The sequence below is a fragment of the Pyrgilauda ruficollis genome, unplaced genomic scaffold (genome assembly GCF_017590135.1).
Source record: "Pyrgilauda ruficollis isolate IOZ18807 unplaced genomic scaffold, ASM1759013v1 scaffold21, whole genome shotgun sequence".
NCBI lineage: Eukaryota > Metazoa > Chordata > Aves > Passeriformes > Passeridae > Pyrgilauda > Pyrgilauda ruficollis.
Window position 1 is genome coordinate 3,108,667 of NW_024520318.1, and position 15,951 is coordinate 3,124,617.

The window sequence follows — 15,951 nt, forward strand, 5'->3', positions numbered from 1 at the left end:
TCCTTTTGGAAAAGCACAGCTCCAAAGTGGAAAAGCACCTTCTGTAATGCTTTTATTCCCTTTTGAAAATGGTCTGGTTTGTTCCAAGGAAACACAGCAGCCATTCTGTTCCTAACAAACTGCCCTTTCTCTCAGGCTGCAGAAATAGCTGGGTGGAAGTGATGCAGCAGATTGCAGAGGGTTTCCATGGATGTGGTGTCTGTCGGAGGGAGAAGGAAAAGCAGGGCCCACCAGGGCAGCTGGGGGGCTCTTGGTATCAGGTTGGGATGGTTCCAGTCCCTCAGCTGGTCCCCTTCTCTCTGATTTCCCCCTTGGGAAAGGGGCACAGCACAGGCAGGCTTCAGTTCCAGCCTGTTCAGCATGTTGGGAGGCTCAGAGCAGAAAACAGAACCATCAAAGGTTCCTCTGGGCAGGAAAATTCTGAACATTTCATTAATGTATTAACAAGATGTGGCTGGAAAAACAAATATGAGTACCAAATAGAAATTTGGAAATGTTTTCCTTCTTAGTTTTCCTTTTGTTTTTTCTCCAACTCCAAGTGAGTATTGGTCACACCTCCCTCCTTAGAACATTGGAGATAAAATGAAATACAAACAGCAACCCGGAAGAAATCCAGCCCTGTGATACACAAATTTCACACCAGTTAGTCAGGATCATATGCTCCAGAAAGCAGAATTAATTTGTTTTTTAAACCATGGATTAAGGAGTAATAATCAGATGGAGGAATATGTTTATTTTAACACTTTGCATTGCAATGTCAGCTAAAAATAGAAATGAGCAAGAAAGCAATCTGAAGGAGGCTGTAATTCCTGAAGAACAATGACAGATCTGGTCAGTGCACCCAGTTTATCAAACTGGGAATGATTTTGGTGAAATACAAGGCGTTTGAGATGAGCTACAGCAGGTACCAGACTGCATTCTGATGTAAATGACTTATTCAGGAATAGGAGCAAAGCAGCTGCCATGCTCAGCTGCTGTACCTCCCATGAATAGAGCAGATGCTAGATGGTTTTCCTCTTTTGCTTTTCAAGAGCTAATGCCACTGGAACAAATGCTGGGAATTTATGTGGATTTTTGGTGCTTAGTCCTGGCTTTGAATTCAACAGAAGATCACTGAAACTACTTCAGAACTGGCCCAGGTGAAGCTGCAATGGGTGCTCTTAGCCCCTTTAAAACAAGCACCCATTTAAGTGCTTCTTTGGATTGGAACCAAAGTTTGTACAAGTCCTGGCCTTAAGATGGAAGTGCTGAACTGTTTCATAGCAGCAGGGTGAACATTCCAAATGTGACCCTTTCTCCACGTGGCTTCCTTGTAGGGTATATTTAGTAGTGATCAAGAAACAGTTGCCTAACACGTCCTTGATGGAAGGGTTTACACACCTACACTGTGATTTAGGTTTACAAAACACTGGCACTTTAATTGGAGATTTAATGAAACATCTGAATTGGAAATTACATGTTAACACTGCTTTTTATTTTCTTGCATTTTTCAAGCTGCCTTAAGTTTGGATTTAATGCTCACTTTGACATGCAGACTGACAACTGGGTTTCTTTTTAGGTATGATCAAAGATTTTGTGTCTTCAAGAGACTTTGGTGCTCTAACTCATTTGGCTCTCATCAATGCAATCTACTTTAAAGGCAACTGGAAGTCACAGTTCAGGCCTGAAAATACCAGAACTTTTTCTTTCACTAAAGATGATGAAAGTGAAGTGCAAATTCCAATGATGTACCAGCAGGGAGAGTTCTACTATGGTGAGTTAGACCTTTAGCAATTTAGAGCTACTAAATCTTCACTTAATGAGTTTGTTGCAGTAATATCCATTTGTATTGTTGTCTTTTCTCCCACCTAGAATTTTTAATGTGCTGTTTGCCCAAAGAAGGGACTCAGAGTTTGTTTTTTTCCCCCTAATGTGTGTATTATAACTGGTACCACCAACATTTATAATGACTTGCTTGGTGCCACAGGGTGGATTTCAGAATGTTTATCCGTTGGATTTCATTTCTTTGCAATTCTTGAGCTAGTTCTGCTTATCACAAAAATATTTTTCTTGTGCTGTGCTAAACATTCAAATGAGTAATGTTTGCTCTTTACTGTTGGACTGGTATAATAGAGGTTCTTTGAACTGCAGAACTAATGATCATTTTTAGTTGGAGCTTGAGCTCCAAGTGGGTTCTAAAATGTCTGGCAGCATTTTGCTCAATCTCATCACTGAAAAATCCTCTCTCCTGAATAAAATCTCTGCCCATTTCCCTGAAAGTCTCAGCAGCCTTAAATTTTAGGCTCTTCTCTGCCTAACCACTGAAAGTTATGTCCCAGAAGTGTGATTATCTACAAACAGTGTGATAGCTTGAGCTTGTATTCTTTAAGAAATCAAATGTAAGCCTGAAATTCTGTGATGAAGAAACCAATTTTATATAAAATTTTATATACAATGAAGAGGGTCATTTTAAGTTCAGTATCTAGTAAATACACTAAAGACAAAATAGTTCTAACCAGGTTTTTGTTGTTTTCCTCCTCTAGGAGAGTTCAGTGATGGCTCCAATGAAGCAGGAGGGATCTACCAGGTCCTGGAAATCCCCTACGAGGGGGATGAGATCAGCATGATGATTGTCCTTTCCAGGCAGGAGGTCCCCCTGGCCACACTGGAGCCACTGGTCAAGGCCTCCTTGATTAATGAATGGGCTAACTCTGTGAAGAAGCAAAAAGTGGAGGTGTATTTGCCAAGGTGAGAGCGTGCTCCCAGGTCATGGAAGGGGGAATTGCATCCCCATTGATGGAGGAGCAGGGTAGGGAGCCCTTGAACTGTCCTGCTCAAGCCTGGAGTGCTGCAGCAGCCACAGGAGGGTGGGCCTGGGGATGCAGTGCAGGGTGAGGGTTGTTTCAGCAGTTGCATCCCTTTCAGAGAGAGGAGAGCTCTCCAGGAAGGAAAGTTCCCTCATCAGGAGCACGTCCACCCAGAATGATGCTCAGAGTCGTGCAGAGCTCATTATGGATAAGTTCCATATAGACAGGAGCCACAGAAATATTGGAAGTCTGAGCTACCAAATGTTTCATTTAGGTGCTAATTAGGTTTCTGTGTGCTGCTATTTTCAGAAGTTCTAGTGGTGTGTGTCTGTGCAGATACCAATATTGAGTGTTGAGGGGTAATTCCAGTCAATTTTGGGTTGTTTTTTTCCCCAACTGTAAGAAGTGCTGCTTTTCCTCCTTAGAGCAGCAAAGAATAACAAGACATCGGTACCAGAAGGGTTGAAATTTGTGTCAGTCCATTTGCAGACCCAGGCTGTGTGCTCAGGGCAGATTTGCCCACATACACCATTTGGATCTTTCCTGGAATCCTGCTCCATCCACCTTCAGACATTTCTGATGCCTGTGCTCTGCTTGACTTGGTAGCAGAGTTGTTTACTACTAAATGTCACTAATAATGTACAGCTGGATCACACTGTCCTTCAAGTGATTCATGATGATTTCATGGAAGTGTTTATGTAACAATAGAGCCCATCTCTGAAAGGAATCACTTCCACTTCTTCTGTTTTTGTGGCACTGTGCAGTGGGTACGTGGCTGCAGAAAAAATAAACTCGAGTGAATCCTTAAATTATTAAAACGGTTCTTTGATTTCAGGTGACTTGGAGATCTGAGCTTGTTCCATTTCACAGGTTCAGGCTCCCTGCAGTCCATCAGCTCCCTTTCCAAAGCAGAGACCACTGTCCTGGAGCTGAGCACAATAAACAAAGCCAGCCAGGATAAATTAGGTTGAGATGGACTGGTGCTGTCAGCATGCCCTGATCCCAGGTTGAGATGGAATCCACTTCTCTGTAGAGCTTAAAGGCAGAGTGCTGAGGGTCCAGCAGCATTCTGGGGCTGGTTTTCAGTCCCATTAGTAAGAGTTTCTCTCTGATTTTAAGCCCCAGTTCCTTTGAGGAAGCAGGAGGAGCAGCAAAGAGCTGCATTGCAGGTTTTACACAGACTGAACCTGCTGCACTTTGTTCCTGAGATTTGTTTCTTGTTTGTTTTCTCTTGGAGCTTCAGGTCCCAGAGGTCTCAAAGTCCACTAAGACACATGGGAGGGGATTTTTCTCTTAGGCTGCTTTTCCTGCAGGCCTGGGCAAACCTAGGTGTGAATGAGAAGAGAAATCTGAGGATTCTTCCATCCTTAAGCTTTCCTTCTGTACCTGGGACAGCAGCCTGTGCACCAAGTGCTGAAGTTGGGCATTTTCTGTCCAAGAATTTCTGGAGTGGGAGATCCACTAGAGATTATGGAGATCCTCCATTGATTATGGAGAAAATCTGTAAAAACCAGTTTCCATATTGAAGTATCTTGGGTGTCTGATCACATGAATGGCATTGAAAACATATTAATTATGTTTATGGCTTGGATTCAGTTTATATTGGTGATTTGGGGTTTTGTTTACAGACACTCCAGGGTTCTCTGGGGCCAGGTTCTCACATGGGAATTTGAGGCCTGGGGTTTGTGTGATCATAAAATGTCCTTATTTATTCTGCCCTCAGGCTGCTTGGTTCTTATCAAAGAATGGCATAAACACCTGCAAATTCAGGCTCTACAGAGGCAAACACATGCTAATCACCTTGAGTGTTTTCAGACTACAAAAGATAACTGGCCTGGGCCTGGAATTCTGTGTAGGAATTCTGCAGTCTCCTTACAAAAAATGCTGAAATTAATTGCATGCTCCCAAGGTGTTTGATTTCCATTAGGGATTCAGAGGTGATCTACAGGATTTTGTCAATGCTCTAAATAAACACTTCATAAATATTTGATGCTGTGACTCAGAAAGGCATGTTATGAAATGTGGCCTCCAGGCTCTGTCCACTGAGAAATTGAAAGCAGCACTGGAATAAAATTAAATTTTTATATCTTGAGAGATGCTATCCAATTATAAAGTGAACATTTTTTAAACTTATACATTTGTAATGGGACTGAATGACTTGCCAAAGCAGAGTTAATCACAACTTTGCAATTTCTGTCTGCATTATCTGTGTGCAAATGAAATTGTGTATTATTCCTTTTAATGGCAAAGGAGATATTTGTACAGAATGGTTAAATTATGCTTCCTCATTTTCATTTCCAAATCATTGTTTCCAGCTTAACCCAGACTAAAATGATCAACATTTTAATCCACTTTTTGCATAGGAGTGAAACAGACCATGAATCTAATTTACAAAGCTGTCTCTCCAACATAAATTACTTGAAGAGCATGGGAGGAGCTGGTACCTAATAGTGGTGCTACAGTTTGCAGATCCCTCTTCAGGATTGTTTCACTGTGCCCAAATTTCTGGAACAACTTTCTTGCTTTTTTTTTGTGTGTATTTAAAATAGCTTTAAAATCTTTAGTGCCAAAATAAGTGGTGTTAACTGAACGTTGTTTTCTTAAAAAGAAAAAACAGCAAGCACTAAAACCACCCCACAAAACCCAATAAAAATCCAAACCAAAATGAAAAAAAAATTCCTTGAGCTTTCTGGATTTACTTTTTAAGCTGCTCTCTCAAGTCCCCCTTTGATGAGGAATGGGCCAGTGCTTGTTGTCCTTGAGACACAACCACAGAAGAGGCACAAAACTCCACTGGAACACAATCCCACCCAGCTGCACATTCAGCCCTGGAAGGAAGGATCTTCCCAGAGAAAAACCCACAACCTGCTTTGCTTCCCCTGCAGCTGAATGGGTTTTTTTGCCTAGTTTTGCTGTTAGCGGGGTTTTTCTGCTCTCTGGCTTGTTTGTTTTCAGAGTATTAAATCCTGGAGGCTGCTCCTAGCACCTGGGGACAAGCTGGCTGAAATTCCAGCCAGGATGCTGGAACTGATAGCAGCTGGCACTGCAGCCTGGGTGCCAACAGTGCCTCAGTCCCCAGGGCCTGTTCTCCAAGTGATGCCTCTGGATCTGGAGCTCTGGCCAGCCTCTGCTCCAGGGCAGCCTGCACAAGGCATCACCAGTAGGAATATTGATGTCAGGCACTGCCACCATTCCTCTGCCTGTCCTGCAGGATTTCATCCCTTAGAACCAATCTGAAAACCTGGAGTTGTCTTGCTTTGGCTCACTCAGAACCCTCAGGAATTTTTGAAATGATGGCATTTGGATGAATCACTACAGGCTGCAGTTCCCTTCTCCTTGATGAGTAGACCCTGTACCTTCATCTTCCTTGGCTCTTGAGCACCTAAAAATCACAGAAACTTCAGTGTTTTAAGGGTTGCATGACACTATAGAGGATGAAGACATCTTTTTCTCTTTCTTAAAAGGCTGTAAAACAGAAGAAAGATGGCCTGATGTGGAATGTTAATGCTTAACTACAGAATGTCAGTGACATAAATGCATCATTTTATTCTAATGCTTGTGCAACTTTTAAATTTCATAAAAATGTCCTGATTCTCTGCTGAAATCTCCAGAGACTTGCTGGTATCTCTACTTAGTCTTCAGTGTCTGTTTCTCAGATTTCCTTTGTGGTTTTTAAAGCTCTCAGTTGCTGCTGTTCCATGATTTTTGATACTGAAGTATTTAAATCAGTTTTTCAGAGTATTTTTAGCAACAGGAGCACCTAAAAGATGGTGGGGGAAATAAAAAATGACCATCTGGTTCATGATATGCAACAAACAGTGCAAATAACCAAGTGTCAGGGGTAGTATGGTGGAGCTCAGCATTGCCAGAGTCTGGGGAATGAGCTGGAGTGTCAGTTCTGTGCTCTGGGTTGTCAGCTTTGATTTCAAATATCATCCTGACTGTCTGTGAGGAGTGCACAGAAATCCAAATCTGACTGAGGGGTAACTCCTGCTGCATGTTTATGTCGAACTGCAGAGCCTGAAATTAAATTTCAGCCTGTGGAAGATGCCTTGTTTCTTTTGAGAAAAGGCTGGTCCTGATGTCAGCTGAAATATTGGAAATCTCATTAATAATTGATCTGTAACTCTCCCTGCTTTTCAGAGCATGTGAGGAAAGAGGGGAGATCTCTTTGGAGTGGGGTTTTACCACAAGACAAAACTCCAGGAAGGGAAGTAATGAGGTTTGTTTTCCTGAAGGGATCATTTGATATTTGTACAGCTGATGTGGTGGTTTTGGTCTGTTTTGTTGGTCACAAAAAGCAGGAGCTCACTTCTGTAGATGCTGGGCAGCCCCTCACTCATCCAGCTGCTCAGGATTTGCTTTTCCACAGCTTCCAGGCAGGGATGGAGCCTCCACCTCCAGCGGCTCTGCTGTCCTTCCCCCAGGCATTCCTTGCATTACAACCCATCTGTTTGCTTTGCCTTTCCTCAGATCCATGCTCAGTGAGCCTTTCCAGGTTTGTCTTTTCCCTGAACCTCTCCCAAGGCTTCCTCTTGCTCAGTGAGCAGGAGCATCCTGTGCCACAGCTGCTTTCTGGGTCAGTTGCATCTCTGAGCAGATGGGTCTTTGCTGTCTGATGGTCCAGAGACTTAAACCCACCTGATTTCCATTTCTGTCTTTCTCTGATACTCTGCACTTGGAAAAAGATGCTTTTTAGCAGTTACTGTTCTTATTTTTTACCTCAGAGTTCGCTTTCCATGCAGACTTCACTGGCTGCTTTCTTATCCTGATATTCCTTATAAATTTGGTCCTGCTGGTTCCTACCTAAATAGAGTTGAAACCCTGATGCATTTAATATTGGGGTGAAATAAGAACCACAAAGGGAAACAGCACTGAAACTCTCATAACATGTATTTTAACAATCATTTATATTCCCTGTAAAGTAGGTACAGTTGCAAGTGGTTTTCAAAACGTTTTAATGTAAATATAGAAGGAAATATTTATGAGTTTATTTTCTGTGGAATTCTTTAATGTGCACAGACAGGACCTCTGGACTGGACTGTACTCCCTCTAGCACTGGGAATCAAGTCTCAACTCATCTTTTTTAAGATTTTTACCAAAGCCTCTAAAGTTGTTGTGGACATGTTTTACAAGAGTGTTGTGAGGGTAAAAGTGTTTCGTTTTGGAGCCTAAAGGTCAGGGAAATTTGATTGAATGAGCAGCAACTTGTAGACTTGTTACTACAGTAACTGATGCAAAATCTGCCAGAACACCATGAGAAGCTTCTTCAGTACTTGAAGTTTTGTTGGTCTCTTCTGATTCTTTTGAGAACTTGCAAGCAATAAAACCACAAGAATCAGTCCCTGTGTTTTTATTCCATGCATGCCCTGGAGTTGGTCTGGGCAGAGTGAATGAACACTGCTGATGCCACCAGTGATTTAGCAGTGCTGAGCTATCTCCAGATCCTATTTTAAGTCCTAAAATTATTCTCTGGGTAATGATAATTCTGGATGATATCCATTCCACCCCAGATTTTTGGCTTCTAGTGGCATTTCTAAGTTCATTATGAAAGTAGATTATGTACTGGATATTTTTCAGGTTTGTGTAAGTGAGGAAGATCTATTTGACTGTTATCCAGTTCTGTTTGATGTCCAGATGATTCTTTTTCAGGCTGCCAAGGCTGGTGCATGCCAAGGTGTTGGACATCTCATCTCTCCATCAGCTGTGCCCTGCCCACAGCTCTGGGCCAGACTTTCACTAGAAAAGAACATGTTGTTCTTCCATGTCCCAAAGAAGGAGATTGCCCAGAAGCACATTCATTTGGTTCTAGCACTTCTGTGCCCCATCACCAAGGACTGAGCTGTGGCTGGGTCTGACTCAGTGGCTGCAGAAACCAGAACAAACCAGAGCAGCCTCCTACAGACCATGCTTTGTGCTGGGCAGCTCCAGCCAGCACATTGTAAATCACAAATAATTCATTGCTCAGTCTCCAGAGCACCCAGAGCTCACTCCTCACAAGAATTTTAGTCACTCTCCTGTGTCAGCCTGTACACATCTGGTATTTTCTGCTTGGGGCTGCCATTACTAATGTTTTTCTGCCATGTTTCTGTGTTTCTCCAGCTGTCTAGTCTCAGTCTGGCCATGCATAAAGGTCTTTTTTCTTTGTTCTACTGACACTTTTACAGTGTTTGAAAATCAGCTTGTAAATGAAACAAGCTTTTGCTTGTTTTCCACTGTCCCAGGTTGCCCAAAATGTTGCCCTCAGGACAGATCTCTGTCCTTCCAGCACACTAACCCAGCCTAGAGCAGGGCTTTTGCCAGGTTACCCTTAGTGCATTTACCCTAACAGCTATTTGTTTTCCCTGCTCTTTACTCACAATCAAAACCCAATTACAGTTGTGCCACCACACTAATTAGAAGCTGAATCAGCAATGCTTTATATTCATATTCATAGCTGGTCTTTCTTATATTATCAAAGTGAAAATGGAGCATGTATCTTACTCCTCCTTTGCCAGCAGCTCTCTGGGAAGTTCTGCTGTCCTTTGCCTCATTTGATATTCTGTTCTGGTATCTGCACAATTAAATTCAGGTTTTAGAGAAAACCTCTTGTGTAAAAAGTAAGCATTTCCATTAGCTGCTGCATAATTTTGCTCTGCAGTTTTATGGGCAGGGGGCTGCACATACCATTAGCATATTTTTGATTGCTTCTGTATTAGGAAAAATCCAGCTGTGAGTAAACTCATTTGTTTATAAGCATTTTTTGGAAGGTGTCACTAGCACTGGATCTCCTACTTTGCATTATTTATCTTGGTGTTTTCACCTAGAAAATTTAATCTTCTAATAACAGTAAGTAGTGCTTACATCTGGCTTTTTGTAATGTTTTCTTCCATTCTCCAGGTTCACAGTAGAACAGGAAATTGATCTGAAGGATGTCTGGAGAGGTCTGGGAATTACAGAGCTGTTCAGCAGCAGTGCTGACCTCACTGCCATGTCTGGTAAGAACTTCTTGTCTTGTCTCTCAAGGTAGATGAGGAAATACATTTTTCACCTGGGAAAGTTCACTCTGAGTGTTTCAGAACTGGGTCTCATCAGAGATGGAGACAAAGTGTGATCCCTGCAAGGGGCAGATGCAGACTGGAGCAGTGCATGGCTGCAGTGCCTGGGGGCAGGTGGGATTCACACCCCAGGGGGGTCACTCTGTGTCTCCAGTGCTCTTTGTGCCCAGCATGAGGAGCATTGAGCTGTTGCACAATTAATTCCTCTCCCCAGATACCTGCAAGCAGCACGGGAAGGAAGAGTTTGGAGAGAAAAACAATTTAGTCACAAATGCCACCTGCATTTGACAGAGTTTGAAGTACCCAATACCTTCAAAAATCCACGTGGAAGTGAGATATTTATGCTTTTAATACCTCCTAAAGCTGTTCATGGAGTCACAGCATGGTTTGGGTTGGAAGAGACCTTAAAGAACATCTCATTCCACCCCTGCCATGGCAGGGACACCTCCCACTGTCCCAGGCTGCTCCCAGCCCTGTCCAGCCTGGCCTTGGGCACTGCCAGGGATCCAGGGGCAGCCACAGCTGCTCTGTACTGAAGTGGCACCTGTGTGATTTTTGGGTTTTTTGGCTCCATGTGTTACTCCCCAGCCATCCAGCAGCTCCTTGGAAAGGTGGCAAATCCCTGTTCTCCACAGTCTGAGCCTGGGACAGTCACACCTGTGTGCCTTAGCCAAAGCACTGCTCATAATGCAAACCTTCCTCCCTCATTCACAGGGGAATATTTGTGATGTTCATGGCCTTTCACTTCTGCTAAGTTTGAAATATTCTTTATAGTCTATCATGTAGCTTATTCCACTCTTGGTTTGCCACCTTCACTTTTCCAGTGAGACTGAGGAAAAACTGGCTTTAGCTAATAAGAACAGAGTTGAAATAAATTAAAAACCCCTTTTTCAAAGAAATAGCATTTTTCTGAAGAAAAACACCTTCAATTTCTCTGCCAGCTCAAAGAAAAGTCAGCTTCCCTCTAAATTCTGGTCTATTTATAGGAAATTATTTACTTGAGAAAAAGCTCCAAGGAGAATGGAAAATGCACAGGGAGCCACAAAGGCAGCACCTGGCTTTTATTTAGTTCCATGTAAAATTCATTTATATATCAGGGACATCTACTTATCAAGAGGTTGGCAGAAAGAATCACGTGCTTGTGTCTTAATCCACGTGACTAATGATTTATTTAAAGTTTTGTATTTCTGACAATGGTACTGTGCAAAATCAAAACACCACGTTCTGCCTGACTGAATTAACTCCTCTGCCATTTAAAGATTTACTTGTTATTTAAGTATAGAGCAGTGTGTAGAGAAAATTCATGAGTGTTACTGTAGCTTTTCTGCTTTTCACTGAAAATAGGTTGCTCCACCTGGGTATGAAAAGGTTTTTTTGTAAATTAGGAATGAAAAAATGGTTTTAAAGTAATGTCTTTGATTAAAACCCCGCAGTTGATGCTGTCTAAATGAAGTTTTAAGTAATTAAAATACAGAATACTTTCCTTCTTTCTAATTTTCATAATTTAAAATATGGATGGAGGAAGGGAAAATAAGTCATGAAGACAAATTGTTTAAAGCTGACTTTTACAGACACCTGAATGGGACATCAGGAAATGGAAGTTGGATGTTTATGTGCATCTCAGGGGCACCCCTCTGGAAAACCTGGCACTTCATGAGGCCTTAAATGTAGATATTTCAACAAAATCTTTAACTGGACACTTAATTTAGGAAGCTACAAATCAAATTAAATCTAAAGAGATTATTGAGAAATTTCACTTAAATGTAGATATTTCAACAAAATCTTTAACTGGACACTTAATTTAGGAAGCTATAAATCACATTAAAGAGATTATTGAGAAATTTCGTTGCATTTACAAATCCTCTCCTCCTGCTGTCCTGTTGCTCTGGCATTGCTGCCAGGAAAAGTCTCCTGCAATTTCAGCAGCAACCCAAATCCTGTCATCAGCTGCAGGCAGATTGGTGAGCTCAGCAAAATTCTCTGTGGCTTTAGTGGATATAAACCACATTGCAGGATTATTTTTCAATATTCAGAATTTGTTGCTGTTTTCCCTCAATCTGCAAAATGGACCCAGGAGGAGCAGCTCTGAGCAGCCAAAGGGAAAGTGTTAATGCAGGTGCACTTTGCAGATGTTTCTCCCTGGCAGAAATTAGGTTCTTTGACAATTGCCACAGGAGAGTAGGAGGACATTCCTGTTGGGCTGTCAGCTCCCCTGCATTCTGACTCTCACTTGCAGAAAAGACTTTGACAGTATTTACTTGCATCTGATTCCATCAGGTGTCCAAAATAATCTTGAAACAACCTCTGCTGTTTGAGGTGTTACCATTGTGACTTTATCACATCATGTAAATTTGCTGCTTGAGTGTTTTAACACCACTGAGGACTTAGCATTGAACTAATTTCAGTGCTAAAACTCCCCTTCTCCTTCAAATGGTTATAATATTTCTGGCTGTTTTATAGAGCCTTAAAAGCAGCTGCTTTTAATGCAAGGTGACCTGGGTGAGCAATGAAGGGATCTCAGTGGCTTCCTTCACAATATGAAGTAGTTAGAAGAGCATCAGTCCAGTAAATAACTCTTGGAAGTCTTGACTGACATCCGTATAATTTTTCTGGGACAGCCTAAGCAAGAGGAGCCAATAAACCCACATGGTATTTTTTAAAAATGAGATTTGCAGAGCAGCCAGTTGGCAGCTGAGTGGGAGTTTGCAGACATATGGAGATAGTGACAAATGAAGTGTGGTGCCAGCAGAGTCGTGCTCATTAGGGGGCAGCTCCAGCTCCCTCCCACTCCCCAGGGGTCAGCCTTCCTGCACAAAGTGAAACTTTGGCACCAAATCCCCAGGGGGCTTCCCTGAGATGTTCACAACCAAGCCAGGAAATCCACGTTTTCTTACGGAAATCCACATTCAGAGAAGCTCCTGGGGAGAAATGAAGTGATGGGAGATGCTCAGGAGAGCCCCACCTTGTCCCCTGTGAAACCCATGAGGGAAGGTGGATAATCCTGAGGAGATGGAGCATTGTCCCAGGGATGGGACAGTCCCAGCCTGGAGCAAGGGAAAGGCTGCCTGAACTCTCAGGGACAACATTATGCTTTTCACAGGAAAATAGATTCATTCACTGCAGGGAGAGATGAATGAGAAGGATATGATAGTAGCAATATAAAGAGAAGAATCTAGAGAAGGTAATTTGGGATGTGGAATTGCTCTTTTCATCATCCAAGGACAAAGATATCCAATGAAGTGAAAGGCAACAAATGGAAAACAAATAGAAAGTGCTTCTCTCATGGAAAACTTAACCACAGGGATCTTTGCTGGATGTTCCTTGAGACTGGCAGGACTGAAAAAATGAAATTGCTCCAGAGCAATCAGAACTCTCTATACTGCACTGAATAAAGGCACTCTGTGTGTAGAAACTTGGGTTAGGGTATAAGGCACATGCTGCTGAGAGGATATTTTTCTCTTGTAAGTGTGCTGCAGTTTTCATTTTCAGGGCTTTTTGTACCTTCTTGTGGAGCAGCAGTTCCATAGCTGGTGCAGTGGGCTGGGCTAACTGGGTGTACTGGATCAGTGGCACTTTTTGTGTTCCTGTCAATTTAAAATGTTGGTTTTAATACTCAGATCCTGAAAGCTTTCACAAGTAGCAACCTTTTATACCTGATGGCAAATGGTAGCAGTGTTTGTGCTCTCAGAATTAGGGACTCTGAGCCCATCAGGTGGAGACCAATCTTCTGAGGTGCTATTTCTCATCAGGAATACTCCTTGGACTTCCATAAGCACCACCAAACTATGCAAAATAAAGCACTTGGAGCAAAAATGTGGAATATTTTTGTGAGTATTACAGGGCACAGGATCAGGCTTCAGTGCTGCAGTAAGAAAGAAGTGATTAAAATACATGATTAGGCTAAGTGGGTGTTTCCCCACTTGTTATGTTTTATTGAACATAAAAATGTGTTTGGATTTAAGACTTTTGCTTAATGTTAAAGAGAAGTGGGTGCTGCATGTGCCATGTTCCAAAGGAACAGGGTGGAAACTCAGTCCCAGCTCTCAGGGCAGCCTTGCTGAAGGCTTGGCACTGAAGTCTAGACCTGGTACCAGTTTTAGCAGCCTGGTCTGTGTTTTACTGCACACAGTCCCTGAGGGGATGATTTGGGGCTTTTGTTGGTGTGATTGAAGTGCAGCAGCTGAACTGGGAGGTTTAATTCAGTGCTGAGTGTACAGAGCAGCAAATGAGCTCTGCTGGGGAAAGACTTGCCCAGCTGCTGCTCCTCCTGCCTTTGGCTTGCTTTGCTATTACAGCTACTGAGTATTCCAATAGAGCTGATCCTTCAGCATCCCACAAAAACCTGTGAGACATTCACTGGCTTCAGCAGGCTGGGACTCAAATTAAAATATTGACAGAGAAGGATGGAACTGAAACAAGATTGAAAAAAACTTGTGGTGGTTCTTGCAGTAAATGTTCCTCTTCATCTTCTTGTAAATATAATAGAAGAAGAAAGAAAAGACCTCATTTTCCTGGAGGAAGCCTGTGTTGTACCTAGTGCAGAAATGATTTTTTTTATGCCTACAATGTCATAATCTTTTTTTCCCACTAATTGTATTTAAAATCTTGTGTCCAAGGGCTGTTTTTACCCTCTCTCTATATATACTGTACTTGGCTCTGGGCAGTCCTGAGCTGTTTTAATATCCATGGTGTAGGAGAGCACTACAAATCTGAGTGAGGTAAACAGTGGTGTTAATAGGTATTGGCAGAAGGTGTTTTAATGCAAGAAAGTTCTTCTCCTTCCCTGCCTGCTGCAGAAGGTGGATAATGGTGTTGGGGTTTTGGCAGTGTTTGGGGTGGGTTCTTTAAATGCTTCAATCTTGTTGTTGAGCCACTTGAAATATGTTCCCCTTTCCTCTGCAGATAACAAGGAACTTTACCTTGCAAAGGCATTGCACAAGGCATTTCTAGAAGTTAATGAGGAAGGATCAGAAGCTGCTGCTGCCTCAGGTACCTGACTGAAAAGCAGAATTAAATCAAATGTCTGGGTATTCTGTGCTAATTAATTTTTTACAACTGATTTGCTGTACAGCCAGGAAAGCTGAATAGCAGCATGGAAACACAGCATAGCAAGTGTGCTGCTTGCAGAAGAGAATTTTGAAAATCAGAAGTGTTGGCATTTTTGTAACGCGTTTTACCAAGAGTTTTGAGCATCCTGTGAAAAACCTCGTCTCTATTTTCTGATTGTCAGGAGAGTACAGACTGCAGTTTATGTTTCCTTCGTGGAACTTCAGCATTCATCATTTTTCACCTGCTAATTGAGATGGTCAGAGGCATTTGATCCAGCAGAGTTAGGAGGAGATGAGGGTGGTTATGGCAGCTGCATTTTAATAAACTCATGTCCAGAAAAACAAGGTGGGAAGTGCTGAATGCACCACCAGAGCTGTCCCCTGTCAGTGCTGGGGGCTGGTGCTTGGTTTACAGATTGTCACATGAAAATAAGTTACATTTGTTGCCCATATGTATCATTAGGTGATTTCTAATTGCCTCTGCTTTGCCAGTTTTTGAGAAAAGTAAGAATTTCTTGCCAGGTCTGGGTTGAATTGTGCCCAGCTGTCTCTGTGGACATGCTCCAGTCTTTATGAACAGTGGAGTGAAAATTTAGAAGTAAATGAAACACTAGGAATTAGAAATCACATCCTGGAGAAATCCATGCACCTCCAAGTAAATGTAACAAAGGGCCAAATTCTGCCTGATTCACAGCTGATTTACCTTCAGCTCTGCAATATTTAAAAACACCAGCCAAAAGCTGCAGGATCAGCCCATTTAATTTTTGCACATTCCCTGGTTATTAAGGGCTCCCTTTCCCTCTCCACTGTGTGGAACAGGTCAGCAGAGCTGGTTAATGCAGCGCACTTCCCTCTGAGTGAGCAGGACTCACAACTCCTCTGAAGGTTCTGCATCTTAAAATTTATATGCTGCTCCCTCAGCCTGGGAAATTGCAGCACTCTGCATTGTTAATCATTCTTAAAGCCAGAATAGGCAATTACTCTGCAGGTCCCTTTCCTTTGCAGTGAATATTTTCCTGCTATTTTTGGTGTTGAGTGTGGGACTTCAGGGGCTGCACGAAGGTGAAGAGCAGGAGAAGG

General features: G+C 42.4%; 1 protein-coding gene across 1 annotated transcript in view; it reads left to right on the forward strand.

Annotated features, from left to right (window-relative positions):
• SERPINI1 (serpin family I member 1) overlaps nt 1-15,951 on the forward strand; it is a 44,199-nt gene that overhangs the window by 26,190 nt on the left and 2,058 nt on the right. Inside the window, exons 4-7 of the mRNA XM_041467564.1 lie at nt 1,559-1,753; nt 2,523-2,727; nt 9,666-9,763; nt 14,726-14,812. Coding sequence (XP_041323498.1) covers nt 1,559-1,753; nt 2,523-2,727; nt 9,666-9,763; nt 14,726-14,812 — 585 coding nt within the window. The remainder of the gene's footprint in view (nt 1-1,558; nt 1,754-2,522; nt 2,728-9,665; nt 9,764-14,725; nt 14,813-15,951) is intronic.